This window comes from Emiliania huxleyi, assembly GCF_000372725.1.
Source record: "Emiliania huxleyi CCMP1516 unplaced genomic scaffold EMIHUscaffold_52, whole genome shotgun sequence".
In the NCBI taxonomy this organism is placed as follows: domain Eukaryota; phylum Haptophyta; order Isochrysidales; family Noelaerhabdaceae; genus Emiliania; species Emiliania huxleyi.
Genome location: NW_005198091.1, coordinates 310,925 through 328,944, shown reverse-complemented (window position 1 = coordinate 328,944; position 18,020 = coordinate 310,925). Strand labels below are relative to the sequence as shown.

The 18,020-nt window shown below is 66.7% G+C and overlaps 7 protein-coding genes across 7 annotated transcripts in view; 6 read left to right on the top strand and 1 right to left on the bottom strand.

Moving 5' to 3' along the window:
• Positions 1-729, top strand: part of EMIHUDRAFT_437029 (hypothetical protein) — a 3,446-nt gene extending 2,717 nt beyond the window's left edge. The window contains exons 8-9 of the mRNA XM_005766211.1: positions 1-247; positions 451-729. Of these exons, the coding sequence (XP_005766268.1) occupies positions 1-247; positions 451-621 (418 nt within the window). The 3' untranslated portion in view covers positions 622-729. The remainder of the gene's footprint in view (positions 248-450) is intronic.
• A 1,738-nt stretch (positions 730-2,467) lies between these two features.
• EMIHUDRAFT_311211 (putative abortive infection protein) lies at positions 2,468-3,842 on the top strand (the record flags this gene model as incomplete). Its single annotated transcript, XM_005766210.1, has 5 exons — positions 2,468-3,119; positions 3,213-3,316; positions 3,348-3,386; positions 3,418-3,536; positions 3,572-3,842. 5 exons carry the CDS (start codon positions 2,468-2,470, stop codon positions 3,840-3,842), a joined length of 1,185 nt encoding a protein of 394 aa, XP_005766267.1.
• A 2,563-nt stretch (positions 3,843-6,405) lies between these two features.
• Positions 6,406-8,396, top strand: EMIHUDRAFT_103684 (hypothetical protein; the record flags this gene model as incomplete). The annotated part of the gene is made up of 7 exons (XM_005766209.1): positions 6,406-6,666; positions 6,750-6,991; positions 7,171-7,303; positions 7,431-7,512; positions 7,776-7,970; positions 8,036-8,094; positions 8,154-8,396. The coding sequence occupies 7 exons, from the start codon at positions 6,406-6,408 to the stop codon at positions 8,394-8,396; spliced, it is 1,215 nt and encodes a 404-aa protein (XP_005766266.1).
• Positions 8,397-8,748: 352 nt separating this feature from the next.
• On the top strand, positions 8,749-10,417 carry EMIHUDRAFT_212355 (hypothetical protein; the record flags this gene model as incomplete). Its single annotated transcript, XM_005766208.1, has 5 exons — positions 8,749-9,677; positions 9,751-9,813; positions 9,888-10,032; positions 10,071-10,211; positions 10,334-10,417. The coding sequence occupies 5 exons, from the start codon at positions 8,749-8,751 to the stop codon at positions 10,415-10,417; spliced, it is 1,362 nt and encodes a 453-aa protein (XP_005766265.1).
• A 107-nt stretch (positions 10,418-10,524) lies between these two features.
• Positions 10,525-11,456, top strand: EMIHUDRAFT_451911 (hypothetical protein; the record flags this gene model as incomplete). Its single annotated transcript, XM_005766207.1, has 4 exons — positions 10,525-10,721; positions 10,786-10,899; positions 10,968-11,063; positions 11,132-11,456. Coding segments are annotated over 4 exons (511 nt in total), but the record flags the coding sequence as incomplete, so codon positions are not given.
• A 326-nt stretch (positions 11,457-11,782) lies between these two features.
• On the bottom strand, positions 11,783-14,764 carry EMIHUDRAFT_212353 (hypothetical protein; the record flags this gene model as incomplete). Its single annotated transcript, XM_005766206.1, has 7 exons — positions 11,783-12,505; positions 12,580-12,681; positions 12,773-13,072; positions 13,145-13,333; positions 13,520-13,721; positions 13,789-14,076; positions 14,268-14,764. The coding sequence occupies 7 exons, from the start codon at positions 14,762-14,764 to the stop codon at positions 11,783-11,785; spliced, it is 2,301 nt and encodes a 766-aa protein (XP_005766263.1).
• Positions 14,765-16,749: 1,985 nt separating this feature from the next.
• On the top strand, positions 16,750-17,924 carry EMIHUDRAFT_66652 (mitochondrial translational release factor; the record flags this gene model as incomplete). Its single annotated transcript, XM_005766205.1, has 3 exons — positions 16,750-17,076; positions 17,145-17,429; positions 17,505-17,924. The coding sequence occupies 3 exons, from the start codon at positions 16,750-16,752 to the stop codon at positions 17,922-17,924; spliced, it is 1,032 nt and encodes a 343-aa protein (XP_005766262.1).
• Positions 17,925-18,020: the final 96 nt, after the last annotated feature.

Sequence of the window (18,020 nt, the reverse complement as noted above, 5' to 3'; positions counted from 1 at the left end):
GCCCGGCCCGCCGCCCGACGACGTCCCTCCGCCGCCGCCGCCGCCTGCCGACGACGACCCGCCGCCGCCGCCGCCGCCGTCCGACGACGCGCCGCCCCCCCCTCCGGGCGGTCCCCCGCCGGGACCTCCGCCCGGCATGCCGCCGCCGGGCATGCCTCCGCCCCCCTTCCCGATGCCGGGCTTCCCGCCCCCGCACATGATGGGGATGCGGCCGGGCATGATGCCGCCGGGCATGATGCCGCCGGGGGTGCGCCGCACGCACACGCCGCCGCCTTCTCCGCCCACCCACCCCCAACTCCGCGCTCTCACCTCCTCGCCGCCCCACGCCTCGCCGCCCCGCCTCCCCACGCCTCGCCGCCCCGCCTCCCTCTCTGCGCGCCGCTCGCGATACTCGCAGCCGCGCCGCACCTCACTCCCCTCACTCCCCCCCCCTCTCGCGCCTGAACGCAGATGCCGCCACCCGGGATGCCCGGCATGCCGCCGCCGGGCATGCCGCCCCCCTTCCCGATGCCGGGCTTCCCGCCCCCGCGACCGCCCGCAGGGATGATGCCGCCGCCCGGCGCGCCACCCCCAGGCGCCCCGCCGCCGCCCGGCGCTCCTCCACCGCCTCCGCCGGCGTAGCGAGGCGACCCGTCTCACGACTGGCAACGGTCTCGCGCCTGCGGGCACGCAAGGCAAGGTGTGGGCGACGGCGCGCGGCTTGCGGGTGGGGCGATCGTCGCAGCTCGTGCGGCCGCGCTCCAGCTCTGCTGACGACATAGAGACTCGCTGCATGCCTCTTCTGGTTCTGGTTTACTCGTCCCCAGTGAGCAGTGTCCCGTCCCCTCTCGCTACACGGTGCACAGCAATGTGAGCGTCTCCTCACTGCACGCACAGACGCGGACGCGCTCGCCTCCCTAGCCATACCTTTTCTTGTATTACGTGGCTGGGTTCACAGCGATTGTAGGGAGTGTTTCGGGAACACTTGTGACCTGACGGGTCGGGCCTTCCGACTCGCGCCTCCGCCTCACTGGCACTATTGTAGCCCTGGCCGGTGCGCGTGCAGAGTTGAAGTTCCGGAGTGAAAATTCCAACGCGTTCTCTCACGGTGACCAAAAAATGTCCACCTCAGAGGCACCTCCGGAGGCAGGCCGCCGCACGCCGGCGACACAGCTCCAGCTGTCGAGCTGACCCGCAGCTCCTCTCAGAGCGGGAACTGTGACAAAAGTTGACTGAGGCGGTTGTCAGGAATCATCATACGGATCACATGGTGGCTCTCTCATGACGGGAGACCGCCCGACCACTCCTGGGTGGCACTGCCACCGGTGTCGCTCGACGTCCTGTCGACAGCGTGCCGACAGCGACACAGACCATGTGGGACGCGTCGAGTATCGACCTCTACTGCTTACCCAGCCTTCGAGTGTATCCTGGCTGTGGTCCCACACCCACTGGTGTCCATCTCAGAGACCGCAGGAGGTCATGAGGGTCGATGGGAGTGCCAACCACACAATGCCTGATGATGATCTTCTTTTGGTCTGTTTTAGTGCCAGATCACAGTGTTCAGTGCGCGTCAGTGGTCCCCCGTGAAAGAAAGAAAGAAATACAGACAACCCAAGGGAGGGATGGGAGGACGGTACGCCGCCACCACACAGGGATTTTAAGAAGAGGAGTGTGGTGCTAGCCGTCGCCCGCACCCTCGGGGGCGTCTACCTCTACCTCTTCCTATCTCTCTTCGTAGACGTAGTTTCTCGCTAATTCTCGCATCTCGCAGCGTCCAGCGACCTTCATGCCACCTCGCGTTCTGCGCAAGTTGCGGATACACCCTGGTCCCCCAGGTGTGAACGTCACGTGTGAACAGTCTCAGTAGTCACTGACACTGTGAGTCTCCCGTGACAGCCGTAGAGCGTAGTGTCTGTGAATAGTGTGGGGAGCGAGTAGATAGCCGAACGGGGGGTTTCCCCGACCTCCCCGAGGTCGGCCTGCGACCTCCGAGAGGTCTTGCGCCGCTGCACCCGCCGGGTTTTGCGAGCCCGGAAACGCTGAAAAGTAGGCTAGGAAGCGGGTGTTTTGTGTGGCTTGAGTAACAATCAAAGTTCTAATACCGCCCGGAGTGTGCTGTCACTCCGTAGAACGAACTAAGTAAACCTCACCGAGGTCGCCACTCAACCTCCCGGAGGTCATGGCAGAGGGCAGAGCGTCGGGCGCCATGCGCCCGCTCGCCAGGGCCCGGCCCGGGGAGTGGCAGTCGCCTTCATGCGACCTGCGTCAAAGGCTGCAGAGCGCCGATTCACGGGCCCAAGGCGGTGGTTCATGCCTCGGCGCTCGGGTCCGGCGGCAGTTCACGCCCTGCACAAGGTAAACTCCCAGTTCCGCAGGCGTTCTTCCCACTCTCGTCGTTCTCTCTCCTGCTGATTCATCTTCTAATAACTCGTTGCTCTCCTTCGTTCTGAGAGGCCGGTCCAATGCGAAAATTCTTTTTCGTGTGGACATGATTGCCTTCCTGCTTCCGATCGCGTCCGCCTTCGCGCCCGTGCTCAAGGTGCAGCCGCAGGACCCGCGCCATTCTTGGGTAAATCGACGGACCCGAGAAATTTCCAGCGCGGAGGTCAACGTCGGGCTTGTCCGCCAGCTCACACTCAATCAGCTACTCATCGGATGGACGATATGGAGCGGCGGCGAGGGCGCAGCCGTGCTGGCGCGCGACGCTCACTTTGATTCGCTGCTCGCGCTGCCGCTTGGCGTGCTCGGCGTGCTGCCTCTCATCTTCATCTCGCGCAAGATCGAGAGGTCCGAGTCGGGAGTGGTCGCAGACCTGAATCTGTCGACCAACCTGCTCGTCCTGCGCCTCTTTGGGTCGGAGAAGCAGCCCGTCCTTGCGCTCGCCGCCTCGCTCTTCCTGGCCTGCCTCACGGGACTTGTCGAGGAGACGACCTTCCGCGGCGAGATCCTGCCGTCGCTCGCACAGGGTAATGGCCTCGCAGGTGGCGTGTCGCTCAGCACGGCCCTCTTCGCGGCGCTCCACGTCAACCCAAAGGCGCCGCTCGAGGGCAGCGCCCCTTCTCGGAGGCTTCCTCGGAATCTTGCCCCGAGCCTTGCTGCAGGCGCTGCTCGAGGGCGGGCAGAGCACCGCGGACGCTCTGGTCACCTTTGCGCTTCAGCTGTGCACTGGCGCCGCCCTCTGCGCTGCCGCGCCTCCTCGGCGGCAAGCGGGCACCGCCGGAGCCTTCCCACAGGCGCCACCTTTGCGCTGCTGTACGTGATGAGCGGCAACCTGGCCGTGCCGATCCTAGCGCACAGCCTGTACGACTGCTACACGTTTTACGGCACGCACTTGGAGGTTTGCAAGCCTAGACTAGCACACTATCTAGATACAGCTTGAGTGCACCTTCCTCGGGCCCTCCTCGAGCGTCCCTGAGCCGCCCTGCGCGCACCTGTAAGGTGGCCGGCCAGATGGAGTATGCCAAGGCGCAGGCGCTGATGCCATCCCTGCCTGGCTCGAGCGGCGCCGCCTGGAGGCAGCGGCGGGGCGAGGCGTTCCTGCAGTCGGCGGCGGAGTCGTTCTACCTCATGGACACGAACCGCGACGGCACAGCGCTCCCGCCCTCCCTGCCGCCTCTCCCCCCCTCTCCCTGCTGCCTCCCCACCCCGCCCCTGCTTGCACAGGCGTCGTCTCGCGCAAGGAGCTGCGGATCGCGCTCTACTCGTACGGCGTCCGGCTGTCGGGCGGAGAGAGCGCCGCGGTGCTCCGCGCGGCCGACGCGGACGAGAGCGGTGGCGTCGACTTTTCGGAGTTTCTCGAGTTTGTTGGACCATCGGGGGATGCCGCCGCCGCGATCAAGCGGGCGCTCTTGGGCGTACGGTGACGCGCTGAGCGGCAGGGGCACAGGGCTGCGGTCTCGTAGGGGGGGGTCGGAGGATCAGGTCTCATGCGCCGCTTACACGTGAGCCGTGCGGAGAGTATCGAGAGGGCGTTAGATGCATTTTGATTTTTGTTGTTGTACGGTTCTCCTCTAACTCTATAAAATACCTCACGTAGTGAGAGACGCCGTCGCTCAACCCGTCATGCGGCAGGTGGCTTGCTTTGGCTCGCTGCCACCGCGGTGGCTCACCAAGGACTTTTCAGCGTGCTGCGTCATCACCGCGCGGCGCGCAAGCCACGCCTCACCCGGGCGAAAAGAATGACCGCGCGCCGCCGCCGCCCGCCTCACCGCGCCGCGCCGCCCCGCGCCTCGCCTCGCCTCGCCTTGCAGCAGCGCACGCGCACACGCACCCACGCGCCCGCGCTCGCTCCGCGAGAGCGAAGCAACCCTCCAAGCGAGTTCCGAACCGGGAGCTAAAAGGTCCCGGCTCGAACCGCGAACCGGTTCGACCACCGCCGCTGGCGGTTCTTGCAAAGGCATCAAAGGCAGTGCTTGATATAACGTGAAATAGTGCGAGCGCGCGAGATACTCACCCGACCCACCGTGCCCTCGCGAAAGAGATCTCGCGCCGCGCGCGCTCGCACACGCCGCCCGAGAGCACTCCCACCCCCGCCGCCTCGCAAGCTCACAGGTTGATTTGAGGAGAAGCAGCTGGGGGAGGTCAAAGCGGGAGAAGGCGGCACGGCGGCGGCGGCGCGGCCCCCCCCCATCCCCACGCCTCCGGGTCGTGCGTACCGCCTCCGGGCGCGAGTGTCCCCCCAGCGTCTGCTCCGGCAGTCGCTCCGGTAATCAGGCCGAGAGTACCAGGGAGGAGGGGAGAAGAGCCCAGGGTGGGGAGAGGAGAAGAGCCCAGGGAGGGGGGAGGAGAAGAGCCCAAGACGGCCTCCCTCTCCCTCCCCTCCCACCGGGCCTCCCTCTCCCTCTCCTCCCACCGGGCCTCCCTCTCCCCCTCCTCCCGCCAAGCACCGACAGTCTCGAGGGGCCAGCCGCTGGAAGGGGCAAGCCAGCGGCACGAGGGCTTCAACCACACAGCTACCAAGGGAACGCGACCCACACAAAGCACCAAAGTTAGGCATACCCCCCGGCGCAGTGTCCCCCGCTATGTGTCGCCGTTTGTCGGGGCACGCTATCCTGTGTAGTCAGGGCAAGTGGGGGCGGGGCGGAGTGCCCAGGAGCGTGCTCCTGGGATTTCTCTTCCCAGTCCGGGGGTGCGTCGAACCTTCCAAGTCGCAGTCGTGCGACGTAGCGGGGGGCCACGACTACGTTTACGAAAACATAAGTAGTCCCGCGAGGTGTGAATTGGCCGCCCCAGTAGCCCCCTTTCCAGCGGAGTTGGTTTTTCGGCGCGTCCCCAGAGCGTCCAAACTTGTTTGGGCGCCAACCGTATCTCGCAACGAATCTCGCCGGCCTCACCGGCTTTCGTCGCCCATGCTCGGTCTCGACTTGAGTGCCGCTCGACTGGCCGATGAAGAGCGACCCGTACGACGCGCACTTGTCGCCCTCCCTCCTCGCCACATGACGGCCGCCCACCGACACCGACAGTCGCGCTCCGCACGCCTTCGAGGTCAGCTGCGGCCGAGCGACGACCGGCTCGTCTTCTCCGATCGCTGGGCGCGGTCACTCTCCGGCCCATCACCCGCCTGCCGATCACCTGTCCGCCTCGCCGCGCGCGGGCCGCTCGCCTGCTCGCCACCGCCGCCGCGTTTCCCCGCGCCGCCACGCTTCCCTGTGCACCTGACCGCGCTCGAGCCGCCGCGTTTCCCCGCGCCGCCACGCTTCCCTGTGCACCTGACCGCGCTCGAGCTGCGCACAGACGGCGCGCTCTGGCAGACAGAGCAGCGGCCGCCTAGGTGGTCGCTGCTCCGCCCCGTCCGAATCCGTCCGCCCGCGCGTGCCGCTGCCGCCGCCGCCGCCACCACCGCGCCGCGCTTCCCCGCGCCGCCACGCTTCGCTGCACCTGACCGCGCTCGAGCTGCGCAGGCAGACGGCGCGCTCTGGCAGACAGAGCAGCGGCCGCCTGGGCGGCTGCTGCTCCGCCCCGTCCGAATCCGTCCGCCCGCGCGTGCTGCTGCCGCCGCCGCCGCCGCTCCACCCGGTTGCCGTGTGTCGTGAGAGTTTGCTTTGTGCATGTGTATGTCGTAATGTGTGTGGACTTATGTCACACTTGAGCCTCTATGTATGATTAGTAGACCGGTACTCGGGTTTGGATGGTAGCGGGGGGCCCCGCCGGAGGCTGGTTACTGATAAGCCATTCGGCACGTACCTCGTACGGATATCGGATACTTTGTGTATATACCTGACTTGCCCCTGTTAGCGTGAGCCCTGTCAGCCCGCCCTGTCATCATCCCCTCAGGCTCAGCAACAAACAGGCAACCTCTGGTATCGACCCTACCCAGTGATCAAGTTCTCAAGGTACACCAAAAAGAGACCAAAGCAAAAAGAGAATTTTTCAAAAAGAGAAATCCGCGGAAATCACCGGAGGCTGCGAGGAGCAAAGCTCTCGGAGATGAAGTTCCTGTTCGCCACGCTCGCCCTGTGCGCGCTCTCGGCGCGGGCCGAGACGCTTACCGATGCCCCGCGGCTGCGTCCCGCGCTGCTCAAGTCGCGGCAGGCCGTTGGAACGCCTGCGATCGCCACTGCGGAGGGCCGCCAGCCGCAGCCGCCAGCTACGCGGGAGCTGCGTGGCGGCAGCGGGATGAACGTCCCGCGCGAGCTGCAGCTTGTGATCGGCGCCGCGGGCATCTTCTTCTCCTTCTCCATCTTTGCCGTGCTTCAGGCCTGCCGCCTCGCGGCCTTTTCTGCAGCCACGCACACGTCGCTCTCACCCCGCCAGGCGCGTGCGCTTGGCAGGAGGACGTGTACAAGAAGGCGTACGGCGGCGAGTACTTTGCCTTTACGTTCCTCGCGCTGGTGATCGAGCGTGGCGTCAACGCGCTCACCGCCTACCTCGGCAACCTCGCCCTCGGCCCATCGGGGCAGACGGCCGTAGAGATGCCAGACCCGGTACCTCTGCACTGCAAGAGACGGCCTCGCCGCCTGAGGACGCGTGCCCGGCTGGACGGCTCCCATCCGCGCTGCCCTCTCGACCACACGTGTGGCCCCGTCGAGACGGCCGCTGTCCGAAGCACGCCCTCTCACCGCACTCTCCCGCTCCCTTGCCTCTGCGGCGGGCAGGCCGAACATTCCGCACGAGGAGATGGCCCGAGATGAGCCGAGATGAGCCGGGATGAGACGAGATGCTGGGACACGCCGCCCGGGATGCTGTTCGCAGGCACAACATCCCGCACAAGGAGATCTTCAACTCGGGCATCTCGCAGATGCTCGCGATGGCCGCCTCGAACGAGGCGCTGCGGTACGTCTCCTTTCCGACGCAGGTGCTGGGCAAGTCGTGCAAGATGGTGCCGGTGATGGCGGGCGGCATCGTCCTGGGCGGGAAGCGGTACTCCTTCGCAGAGTACCTGCAGGCGCCGCCCACCGCGGGCCCCGCGCGAGGCTACGCCCCGCCTCTGACTCTGATCCGCCCCTCTGCAGGTTGCGCTCATCACGCTCGGCGTCTCGGTCTTCAACTTTGGAGGCAAGAAGAAGAAGGTGGGCAAGCCCGACCAGCCGTTCGGTGAGGGACACGGCCGAGAGACGCTCCCTACACGCTCCCTACACGCTCCCTACACGCTCCCTACACGCTCCCTACACGCTCCCGGCACGCTCCCTACACGCTCCCGGCACCCCGAGAGAGGCGCGCGAGAGACGGCGTCTGAGCCTCCTCCAGGCAAGCCACATGCAGAAGGCGTCTGAGCCTCCTCCAGGCAAGCCACATGCAGGAGGCGTCTGAGCCTCCTCCAGGCAAGCCACATGCAGGACGCCTCCCCGCGCCCGCAGGCCTGCTGCTGCTGGGCGCGTCGCTGCTGATGGACGCGGTGACGGGCGGGCTGCAGGACAAGGTCAAGAAGACGACCAAGGAGATCAACCCCCTCGTCAAGGGCGCCAAGCCCTCGATGCACGAGTCGATGCTCTGGACCAACGCCTCGGGCTGCCTCGTCGCGCTGCTGCTCGCGCTGCTGACGGGCCAGCCCGGTCGGCGGGCGTACGCCGTGTGCTCCAGAGCACCCTTCGTGGAGTCCTCGCGGCACCGTCTCTAGGCCACCTCGTCAACGGACTCGCCTTTTGCTCCAAGCACCCCGAGGCGCCTCCCTCGGCGGTGCGTGGCGGGCCCGTGTCTCGAGCCGCCTCTCACCGCCACGAGGACGCCGCGCGCAGGTGCTCAAGGCGATCGTCGTCTACTCCATCTCCTCGGCCGTCGGGCAGAACTTCGTCTACTACACGCTGACGCAGTTCAACCCGCTCGTGCTCACCACCGTGACCACCACGCGCAAGATCTTCTCGACCCTCTTCTCCGTCTTCCGCAACCCCGAGAACTCGCTCTCGCCGATGCAGTGGGGCGGCACCTCCCTCGTCTTCGCGGGCCTCATCGGAGACATCGCAAAGAAGATGATGTCCTAGGGAGGGCGGCCAGTCCAGACCGGGGCGCGGGGGGGTGGCGGACGGAGGAGGGGGGAGACGCTCAGGAGACGCTTCTCGGCCGCGGGCGCGGGGAGCGGCGAGCGCGTGCGGACTGCGCGTTTGGGGGCGGTTTGGGGGCTGGGTGAGGCCTCATGGCTAAATAATAATAATAAAGGTAGAAAAGAAAACAGTGTTGTGCCGCTGTCCAGCGCACCATGGCGGCGTGCCGTCCCCCCCCCCCCCCCCCATCCCTGCCTTCATCGCAAACTTTCTTTCTTTTACCGCTGCTCGCCGCGCCACTGTACAGGCGGCGACCGAGACACATCGCCACGGTGACTTCTTGCCGGTCGGCATGACATTTTACTTGCTCATCAGCGTCGCCGCGTTCGCCCCAGCTCCCGCAGTTCCCAGGCTCAGCTTCCGCCCGGTTCGAACGCGCACGGCGCCGCCGGTCGCCGCTGACGCCGACGCAGAGGCGAAGATTCTAAAGCTCGAGGCGGAGCTGAAGCGGCTGAAGGCCGAGGCTGTGGAGGCGGAGCTCAAGGCGCTGAAGGCTGAGGCTGGCATGCCGGCAGCAACCACGCCAGCAGCGACGCCGATTCGAGAGGTGGTGCGGGAGGCGATGGCGGCGGCCGAGGAGCGGGCTGCTGCAGCGCCGCCACCTCCGCCGCCATCTCCACCGCCGAGTGAGGCTCCTCTCTTGCCGTCGCCCGAGGAGCTTGGCGTGGACGGACAGCTGTGTGCTCTCGTCTTTTACGCCGAGGACGGCAATAACCCCAAGCTCGAGGAGCTCCTCGACGCCTTTGAGGATGAGGCGGCCGAGCTGGCGGCGTGTGGCTGCGCGCTGGTCGGCGTGCGCAAGGCGGAGGAGACTGAGAAGGCGTGCGGCAAGGAGGCCGAGTACAAGGAGCGCTTCCCGTCCTTCAACTTTGTGGGCGGGCTGGAGAAGCTGGTCGAGCAACGGGTCGCCCTCGGCCTGCCGCGTGAGTGGGGCGTCCTCGAGGAGCGCGAGCTCTACTACGACCCGGTGGTCGTGCTGCTCACAGCGGAGGGGCGCATGCAGTACACCGTCTCGCACGCGGGCCTGCGCGCGCCCTACATGGTTGGCAACCTGATGCGTGAGCTGCACGGCCTCGTGCCGACCGGCGCGCAGCTCAGCCGGGCGGAGGAGGAGGCGGTGCGAGTGGCCGCCTACGACGAGAACGCCGCGTGGGCAAAGGCGCGAGGACTGATCAGTGCAACTAGCATGCCTGAGCATGGGATCGACCTCGCGCAAGCCACGTGTTCAACAGGTGCTCGAGGAGGACGAGTCGCTGCGCCAGCCGACTCGCTCCTGGTTCGACGCGACGCCGAGGACCAGCTCGCGGCCGCTGCTTGCTGGCGTGGATGCCGCTGCGCTGCCAGAGGCGATCGACGAGTACCTGGCGGCGGAGCTGGGCGGGGCGGAGGAGGAGGAGGAGGAGGCGAGCCCCATATCAACGGAGTGCGCAGGGCGACGTCTCTGAGCGTGGCCGAGCCTTGCTCCGTGTTGACACAGGCGCCTCTCTACTCCAAGGACGGCGTCAAGGCGCCCGCCTGGTTCGCGCGCGCCAAGCGGCTCTCCGAGGCTGGACTCAACCCCAAAGACTCGGGCGGCGTGTACCGCCTCCTCTTCACGCCCCGCGGTGTGAACAGGCCAAGCAGGCCGAGGAGCGGGAGCGGTGGAACGGCACGGCGCCGTCCGCGACGCCCGGCCCGTTCCCTCTCGGGCCGAAGGGGCAGCGGCTGGCGCGCGATGCGGCAGGCGGGGCAGAGCGGTGCGAGCGCGTCTCGGAAGTGTCTCGGACCCTTCCCTGTAGGCACCGATGCGCGAGTCGGGCCAGAAGGCGCTGGCCGACGGCGAGGGACGAGCCATGTCCACGACACGTCTGCGACACGCCCGCGCGACACGCCCTTAGGCGCTTGCCGAGGCGAGCGCGCGCCAGCGCAAGCTGCTCGGCGGCTTGCTGCAGACGCTCGATGACGAGCTCGGCGCGATGTAGCGAGATGTAGCGCAGATGGTAGCGCAGATGGTGCCGCACCGGGTTGATTGCTTCGCGGGAGCGAGGTGACGGTCTGCTCTGCCACCGCCAAGGCACGGAGCTCCGCTCCCTCGCGGCGGGCGTGGCGGAGGAGCCGCAGCGAGAGAGGGACGGCACTCCTCCCTCGAGTGGCGGGGGCGCGGGCGGCGAGAGCGACGCGACGGCGTCGGCGCTGCTCCGCGCGGAGATGCTCGCACTCGGCCTGGAACGGTCCGCCACCAATGCGCAGTCGTCGCGGCGGCTGCGCTTGCTGCGCGAGCTGCAGGCGAGCGTGGGGGAGGTGGAGGCGGAGATATAGCCGAGATATAGTCGAGATATCGGAGCTGCAGGCGAGCGTGGAGGAGCTGGAGGCGGAGGGCTTCGCGGACCGGCAGGTGCTGCGCAAGCTCAAGGAGCAGGTGCGGTCGTCGTACGCCTCTGCTCCGCCCGAGTTCATCGCCGAGGCGCGCGAGGCGGGCCTGGCCTGCGGGGAGGCTGCTGGTCAGCTGATGAGCATCCATCCATCGATCAGGCGCGCAAGGCGGACCTCTTCAACGAGTACACGCCGCGCCGCTCGCTCGCCGAGATCGCCGCCGACGTGACGAGCATCGTCGGCGCGGGGCTCCGGGCGAGTCGAGCGGGCCGCGCGCCAACGAGCCGTGACGAGCGTCTCCTCACGCCTCCAGCCGTGAACAGGCGGTGGAGCGGTCCGTCGAGGAGACGGTCGCGGCGCCCGACTACCGCAGCCTCCCGCTCAACCAGCGCCGGAGGGTCGCGCGCGAGCCGGGCAACAAGATTGAGATCCGCAAGCCGCGGCGCCGCGGCGAGGGGGAGTAGGTCTTGATGGGGGAGGCGATGACCCAGCGCCAGCTCCAGGGGCGCGCCCCGCCGGTCCACTGAGTGCCAACATATGAGCAGTTCAGACGGCGCGGGGCGCGCATTGAGCCCGCATGCACATATGGTGTTAATTACGTAAAGTGTCGAGTTCTACTTCGCTCTAGCGCTCTACCGTCAGATATAGCCGCGCCGGGGTCGTCCTCTCCCGATGGGGGACTAGCACTAGCCGTCTTCCACAGTGGGGTCCCGGCGCAGCGCGGAGCACGAGCAGCGACCGAGCGAGTAACGTCTCGCGCACTGCCTACCAGTGTAATGCACGTAAAAGCCGTAGTGTCGGGTATAATGACCAGGGCGCAGGGGTGTGTGAGGGACGGTAACCCGACGGATTTGAAGATCCTTTTCCCTTCACAGAGCTGTCACACGTCTCACCAAGATCTCGTGCAGAGGGCGGGGACACACATGTCCCTAAATCCCATCTCGTCTCAGAGTTTGACCGTATTATTTCTTCATTCACAAGAATCGGAACTGCTCCAGTAGCTGCATGCGGTGGCCGAGGGCGCCGATGCTCAGGCAATCCTTCAGCTGGTGATCGTCCAATTTCTTGCACAGCAGTGCGCTCGAGCAACCCGCGTCGGCAAACGACCTGGCGTACGGCTTCGGGCGGCCGTCACGCTTGGCGTCGTCGTCCACGGGCCGGTAGTAGACCGTGGCGCCGCCGCTCTCGGCGCCCTCGACCCGCACGTACCGCTCGACCGTGAGGCTCGGCACCTGGAAACGCTTCCACTCCTCGTCGCTGAACTCAAGCAGCGACGGGTCAGCCGGCGCCTCCTGCTCCCCCCCCTCCCCCTCCGCAGCAGGATCCGTCTCTGCCGGTGCGGCCGCAACAGAAGAGGACGGCGCCTTCCCTCCCTCGGCCTTGCCGCTCGCCTTCGCCACTTTCCCGGCGAGCCCCTTGGAGAGCCTACGGGAGCTTACAACGGGTTCTCGAGTGATCTCGCCGCCCTCCTGGCGAGCTAGCCCCGTGGAGAGCCTGGCACTGACAAGCTCGCGCGGGGCCTCTCCGTATACAGGCGCGGCGGGCGGCTCCGGCCCGACACGCTCCCACGCGAGCCCCGACGCCTCGCGGTCTCCGCTCGTCCAGGCGTCGCTGAGGTGGAGGAAGGACAGCAGCTCGTCGATCGTCTTGAAGACCTTCTTGTTTGTCGAGACCACCTCCGAGAGAACCTCTTCAACCTGTCCACAAAGCACGTGCCCCGTGTGAAGAGGCGCTGTCCTCAGCCCGATCCCCCAACAGCAATCGCCCCAACCTCCTCGATCGCCTTCTCCGTCGCCAGCGGCGCGTCGAGCGGCGGCGCCGCGCCGCCGTCGCCGTTGTCCGCCGCCGCGCGAGGCAGGCGCGCGCGCAGCCCCTGAGCAGACGGAGTTGGTCACCGCGGGTCGGCCGGGAGTGGGCAGGATCGCGGCGTGAGAAGGGTCGCGGGAGTGGGCCGCGACACACACCGCCTTGGCGAAGATGTCGGTGAGCGCGGCGGTGGGCGCGGGAAGCCCGAGCCGCGTCTCGACGGCGCGCAGCCGGGCGGTGGTGTCGGCCACGTCGGCGCCGCTGGGGAGGTGGTGGCGGAGGAGGCGGCCGAGGGTCGCGTCGCTCGGGTACGTGATCTCGAAGGAGAGGCCGAGCCGGCCGCGGCGGCGGATGGACGGCATCAGCTTCTCGGGATAGTTTGTGGTTGCGATGATGATGCGCTTCGAGGCGCCGCGCTGCACGCCGTCGAGCGCGTTGAGCAGCCCGTCGAGCGTCACCTAGCCGAGATGCCGCCGAGGTGCCGCCGAGGTGCGGCTGTCGGGCGCGTCGAGCGGCCGGGCGGGCGCCACCCTGTGCTGCTCCTTCTTGTCGTCGGCGCTCTTGACCCCGATGGCGGCGTCGACATTGTCCACATCCTCGAGCAGGATGATGCCCGCCGCCATGTTGAAGCACTGCAGCAGCGACTCATTGTTCATCTGGCCGCTGTTCATGTCGATGATGTTGATGTCGAGCGCGTACCGCGCGGCGAGGTGGCGCACCTGCGGCCGAGGTGCATCGAGGTGCGGCCGGGGTGCGGCCGAGGGGCGGCCGAGGGGCGGCCGAGGGGCGGCCGCGACGGAGCAGCGCGGAGTCGCACCAGGTGCGTCTTGCCGGTGCCGGGCGGGCCGTGGAACAGGAAGCCTGTTCAAAGCGGCACGAGCGTGAAGTGTGCGGCCGTCTCCCACTGGCGCGCGGCGGGAGGGAGGGCCGATCTTGAGCGGCAGGCCGGCGGCGAGCAGGTCGGCGGAGGGCGTGGCGAGGAAGGACTCGACCTCCTCGTAGACACGGTGCAGCAGCCTCTGCTCGTAAAAGACGAGCGAGGAGAAGTTGGTGGTGATCGGCTCGTCCGCTCCGCGACTCTCCCACATCTCCTTCCACGAGTTCCACCTGCTCACGCGGCGGTGTGAAGCGGTGTGAAGCGGCGCTCTGCACGGCTCTCCCGCGTCTTCTCGACTCGCGCCTCTGGAAGCGAAGCACGCCCTCCTCCTTCTCTCCGTACGCCTGCTGCGCACGCTCGAGCATCTCGACGAGGTGGCGCAGGCGCGTGTGCAGCGGGTCGAAGATGTAGAGGTCGATGTACTCTTGCGCGACCAGCTCGTTGTTCCAGCCCGTCTTCTTCATCTCGCCCTTAGTGTAATACGACATCAGCACGCTGCTGCAGCTGCCGTCGTGCGCCCGGAAGACGAAGCTGTGCGAGCCCTGCGCCGCCCACAGCGAGAGCGCGAACTGGTCCGACTTGCGCCTGCGCGGCGAGTATGCGCGGTGGCTGCGGGGTGCACTGCCGCAGGCTGGTCCGACTTGCGCCTGCGCGGCGAGTACGCGCGGTGGCTGCGGGGTGCACTGCCGCAGGCTGCTCGCTCACTACCGTCGCCTCGTTGGAATACGAGGGCCGGCTATTCGTTGCATCTAGGCGCCCTGTGCGTGTCCTGGAACATGGTGAAGAAGGTGGTGCCGTCTTTCTTCCGGAAGAGCGGCGCCACGTTGTTGAACTGGACCTGCTGCGCCTTCATGTACCGAGGCAGCCACACCTTGAACCACTCGAGCACGGGCGTGCTCTCCTTGTTCTCGCGTGAGAGCTGCATCGTGGTGCAAAAATGGCGGACGAGGACGTTGCGATACATCCAGATGGCGGCGTAGCGCAAGGCAAACGCAATGCCGCCGAGAAGCAGCGCCGCCACAAACCCGCTTTGCCAGATGGAGTCGAAGTAGTGAACCAGGCTCCAGACAGCGCCGCCGCAGATGCCGAGTGTTAGCGCCGTAAAGATGAGGAGGAAGAGGAGGTTGCCCCAGCGGCGCCGCGTCGGGAGCACGAGGTCGGAGACCGGAGACTTTGCGAGCTCTGCCGCTGCCGAGTCGTGCTGCTGCACGTGGAGCTGGCCGTTGAGGAGGAGCGGCTCGACGTGGCTGATGGTGCGCGCATGCCGGGGCATGGTGGTCGGAAGGCAGCCAAAGAGTGCGTCGACCTGTGCTCGTGCAGGATTCTTTTTCCGCGCTATTTTCTTTGCTCGCGGAGGATTCTTTTGGCGAGCTATTTTCTTTTTCGCCAGTCCTCTTGACTCGACTTTTCAAGAACAGATTTCAAGAGGCACGTGGTGTGAGAAAAAAACGCAACACAACTTCTCGCGGTGGCGGGCGACGCCGAGAACATCAACAAGCAGGCGCGCAATACGCGTATCACTCGTCCGTGCCTTGCAGCCGGCGACGAGATTGCTAGAGGCTGAGCAAGCCTGCTCTAGTCTCACACGTTCGCCCCTGTCGCCTGTCTGTGTTGTTGTGCTGTTGTTTGTCTCTTGGCACCTTGGAGTGCTGGGGGGGGCGACAGGGGGGACGTGGCCTGAGTGATGTGTACGCCCACTCAGGATGTGTGGCAGCCCGCTGGCTGTGTGTCTTGTGAGCTTGTTTGTGTCTGTGTGTCGTTCGTGCGTGTCGTCATCATCTGTCTAGCGTCCACCCATACCGCGTCGGTGTCCAGTCCGAGCCTGACTGTTCTTCACCTTCCTACATACCATACCATACTGGCTCAACTCCCCTGAGCGTGCCAGTTGGGTCAACGACGTCAAGAACAAGCAAGCGGCAGACGTCCTCTTTACCCTCGGCCCCAGTGGAGGGCGCCCGTACCGCCTAGCTCCGCGGACGGGCTCCTCCACCCTTCACGTACGGATCATGTAGTCCCCACAATCGCTGTCGTGGGATCGCTTGTCATGCGAGAGAGTCCAAGCTGCAGAACATGTGCGAGCCAGCGCCTACGCCGCTCAAGGAGTCAGGCGCGGAGCGCCGCGCGCGGAGTGCGCCCCGAAGAAAAATTTGAGGGTTGAGGAGGGCTAGGTGCGAGTTCTATTAAGAGTTGACTCACACGCTAGGAACCACTCGGCCCACCCACGGGCCCAATCTCAAGTGGCGGCGCTCCGCGCCTGTGCAGCGGCGCGCTCCGCGCGTGTTCTGCAGCGGCGCGCTCCGCGCGTGTCTCTGGGCGCTACATGCGGCCGCCGCCGTGCCCTTCATCAACCGTGCGCTCGAGAACTGGGGCGGGCTCAACTGGGAAGACCGCTTTCACCACAACGACAGGTCACATGCACAGAGGGGCGGCATTGGAGCTTCGCTGCAGCGGGGTGTGGTCATGACGCGGAAGAAGGCAAAGACACAGCGTCTGCCAGACGCGTGCTACGACGTCAGGCCAGCTTCGAAGCAGCGTGGCCACAACTGACTGCAACAGACTGTCTTCATTTATGTGTCTAGACTCTACCGGTACCGCGGTGCGCTCCGCGCACATAGGTGCCAGCGCGCTCCGCGCGGTATCTAGCCAGCGCGCTCCGCGCAAGTGTCTAGCTAGCGCGCTCCGCGCGTGTGTCCAGCTAGCGCGCTCCGCGCGTGTGTCCGGGTAGCACCAGCGCGCTCCGCGCGCACGATAATCCAGTGCCTACACTTGTAGGTAGGCACTGAAAGCTTGTTTCTGCAGCTTGGGAGAAGCACTTGGAGCACTTGATGCGTTGTCTTCTTGTTTCGTTCTAAAATTCTGGTGTTAGTGCCAGTGCGCGCCAGTCCCGTGCCCAGTGTTGTTTAAAGGAGTTTTGTTGAAAAATTCTAAAATTCTCGCTACTCTCGTGAGGCTGTGAAAGCACGCCCACCCTGCGGCACTTGCCCCCGAAGGCAAGTGCGTCTGTTCACAGCTCATGAGAGTAAATTCTCGCCGCTTCAGCTTCGCGGTGTCGGCGGCGCAAAACGTCAAAGAGGCATGTACGTGCAGCGAGTTCTCGCGCCCCGCTTCGACCGGCGCAGCGCTCCGCCGCTGCGACGTCTCGCGCGCCTCTCAGCGGCGGTCCGGGCCCTGAGCCGAGGCAGCGCGCCGCCGCTGAGTGCAGGGATCGAGCAGCACGTTCAGAGCCTCGTGCGCCGGCATGCCAAGCTGCAGCAGGAGATGTCGTCAGGCGACTTTAGCGTGGCGCGGGCGCGAGAGGTGGCGCGGCTCGCGCCGATCGCCGACGCCCACGCGCGAGTGCAGGAGGGCGCGGCCGAGGTGCGTGGGCTGAGGGAGCTAGCCGACGACGCTTCGTCAGAGGCGGAGCTTCGCGAGCTCGCCAGAGCCGAGCTGGAGGAGGCGGAGGCGGCGCTGGGCGTGCAGCAGGAGTCGCTGGTGGCGCTGCTGGTCCCGGTCGACGACGAGGAGGAGGCGGCGGCGGGGCGGGGCGCGCTGGTGGAGCTGCACCCCGGCGTGGGCGGCAACGAGGCGGCTACCTCAGCGGAGGTCTGCTCTTCTGCGAGACCGTGTGGTGGACGCGTCATGCGCCCTGGTAGGCTGGCCTCTTCACCGAGGAGCTCCTCCGCATGTACGAGCGCTACTGCAAGCGCAAGGGCTGGCGCTTCTCGCTGCTGTCCCACTCTGCGTTTGAGTACGGAGGCTGCCGCGAGGCGTCGGCGTCGGTGACGGGCGAGGGAGTGTTCTCCGCGCTGCGGTCGGAGAGCGGGACGCACCGCGTGCAGCGGATCCCCGAGACGGAGTCGCAGGGGCGCGTCCACACCTCGACGGCGGTGGTTGCGGTCATGCCGGAGTACGAGGCGGCCGAGGTGCCGGAACTGACCGAGGCGCGCAGGCGGAGAGTGGACATGTGCGCCCGCGAGGTCGCGTGCATCACATGCCCGGGGCATGTCTCGCAGGCGGACGTGCAGGTGGAGGTGATGCGCGCGGGCGGCGCGGGCGGGCAGCACGTCAACACGACCGAGTCCGCCGTGCGGCTCACGCACACACCGACCGGCATCAAGGCCTTCTCGCAAAACGAGCGCTCGCAGCACTCGAACCGCGCGACGGCGATGAAGATGCTCGCCGCGAGAGTCAAGGCGCACGAGGAGGAGAAGCGGCGCGCCGAGCAGCAGGCGGCGCGCGGCGCGCCGGCTAGCGGCGGCCGGTCGGAGCGAGTCCGCACCTACAACTTTGCAGACGACCGCGTCACCGACCATCGGATCAACTGCTCCAAGTTTGGGCTCGCGGGCATGTTTGCGGGCGAGCTCATCGACGAGTTTGGCGCCGAGCTGGCGGCGGCGCGCGCAGAGGAGCGGCTGCAGTCGCTGCTAGCCGAGCTCGAGCAACCTGGGTAGCTCGACGCGGGGTAGCGGACGTCTCGCCGCCTCTGAGAGAAAGCGGACAGAAGTCAGCCCCTTGGTGTGAAAGGCCGCTTCGTAGACGATTTTCTG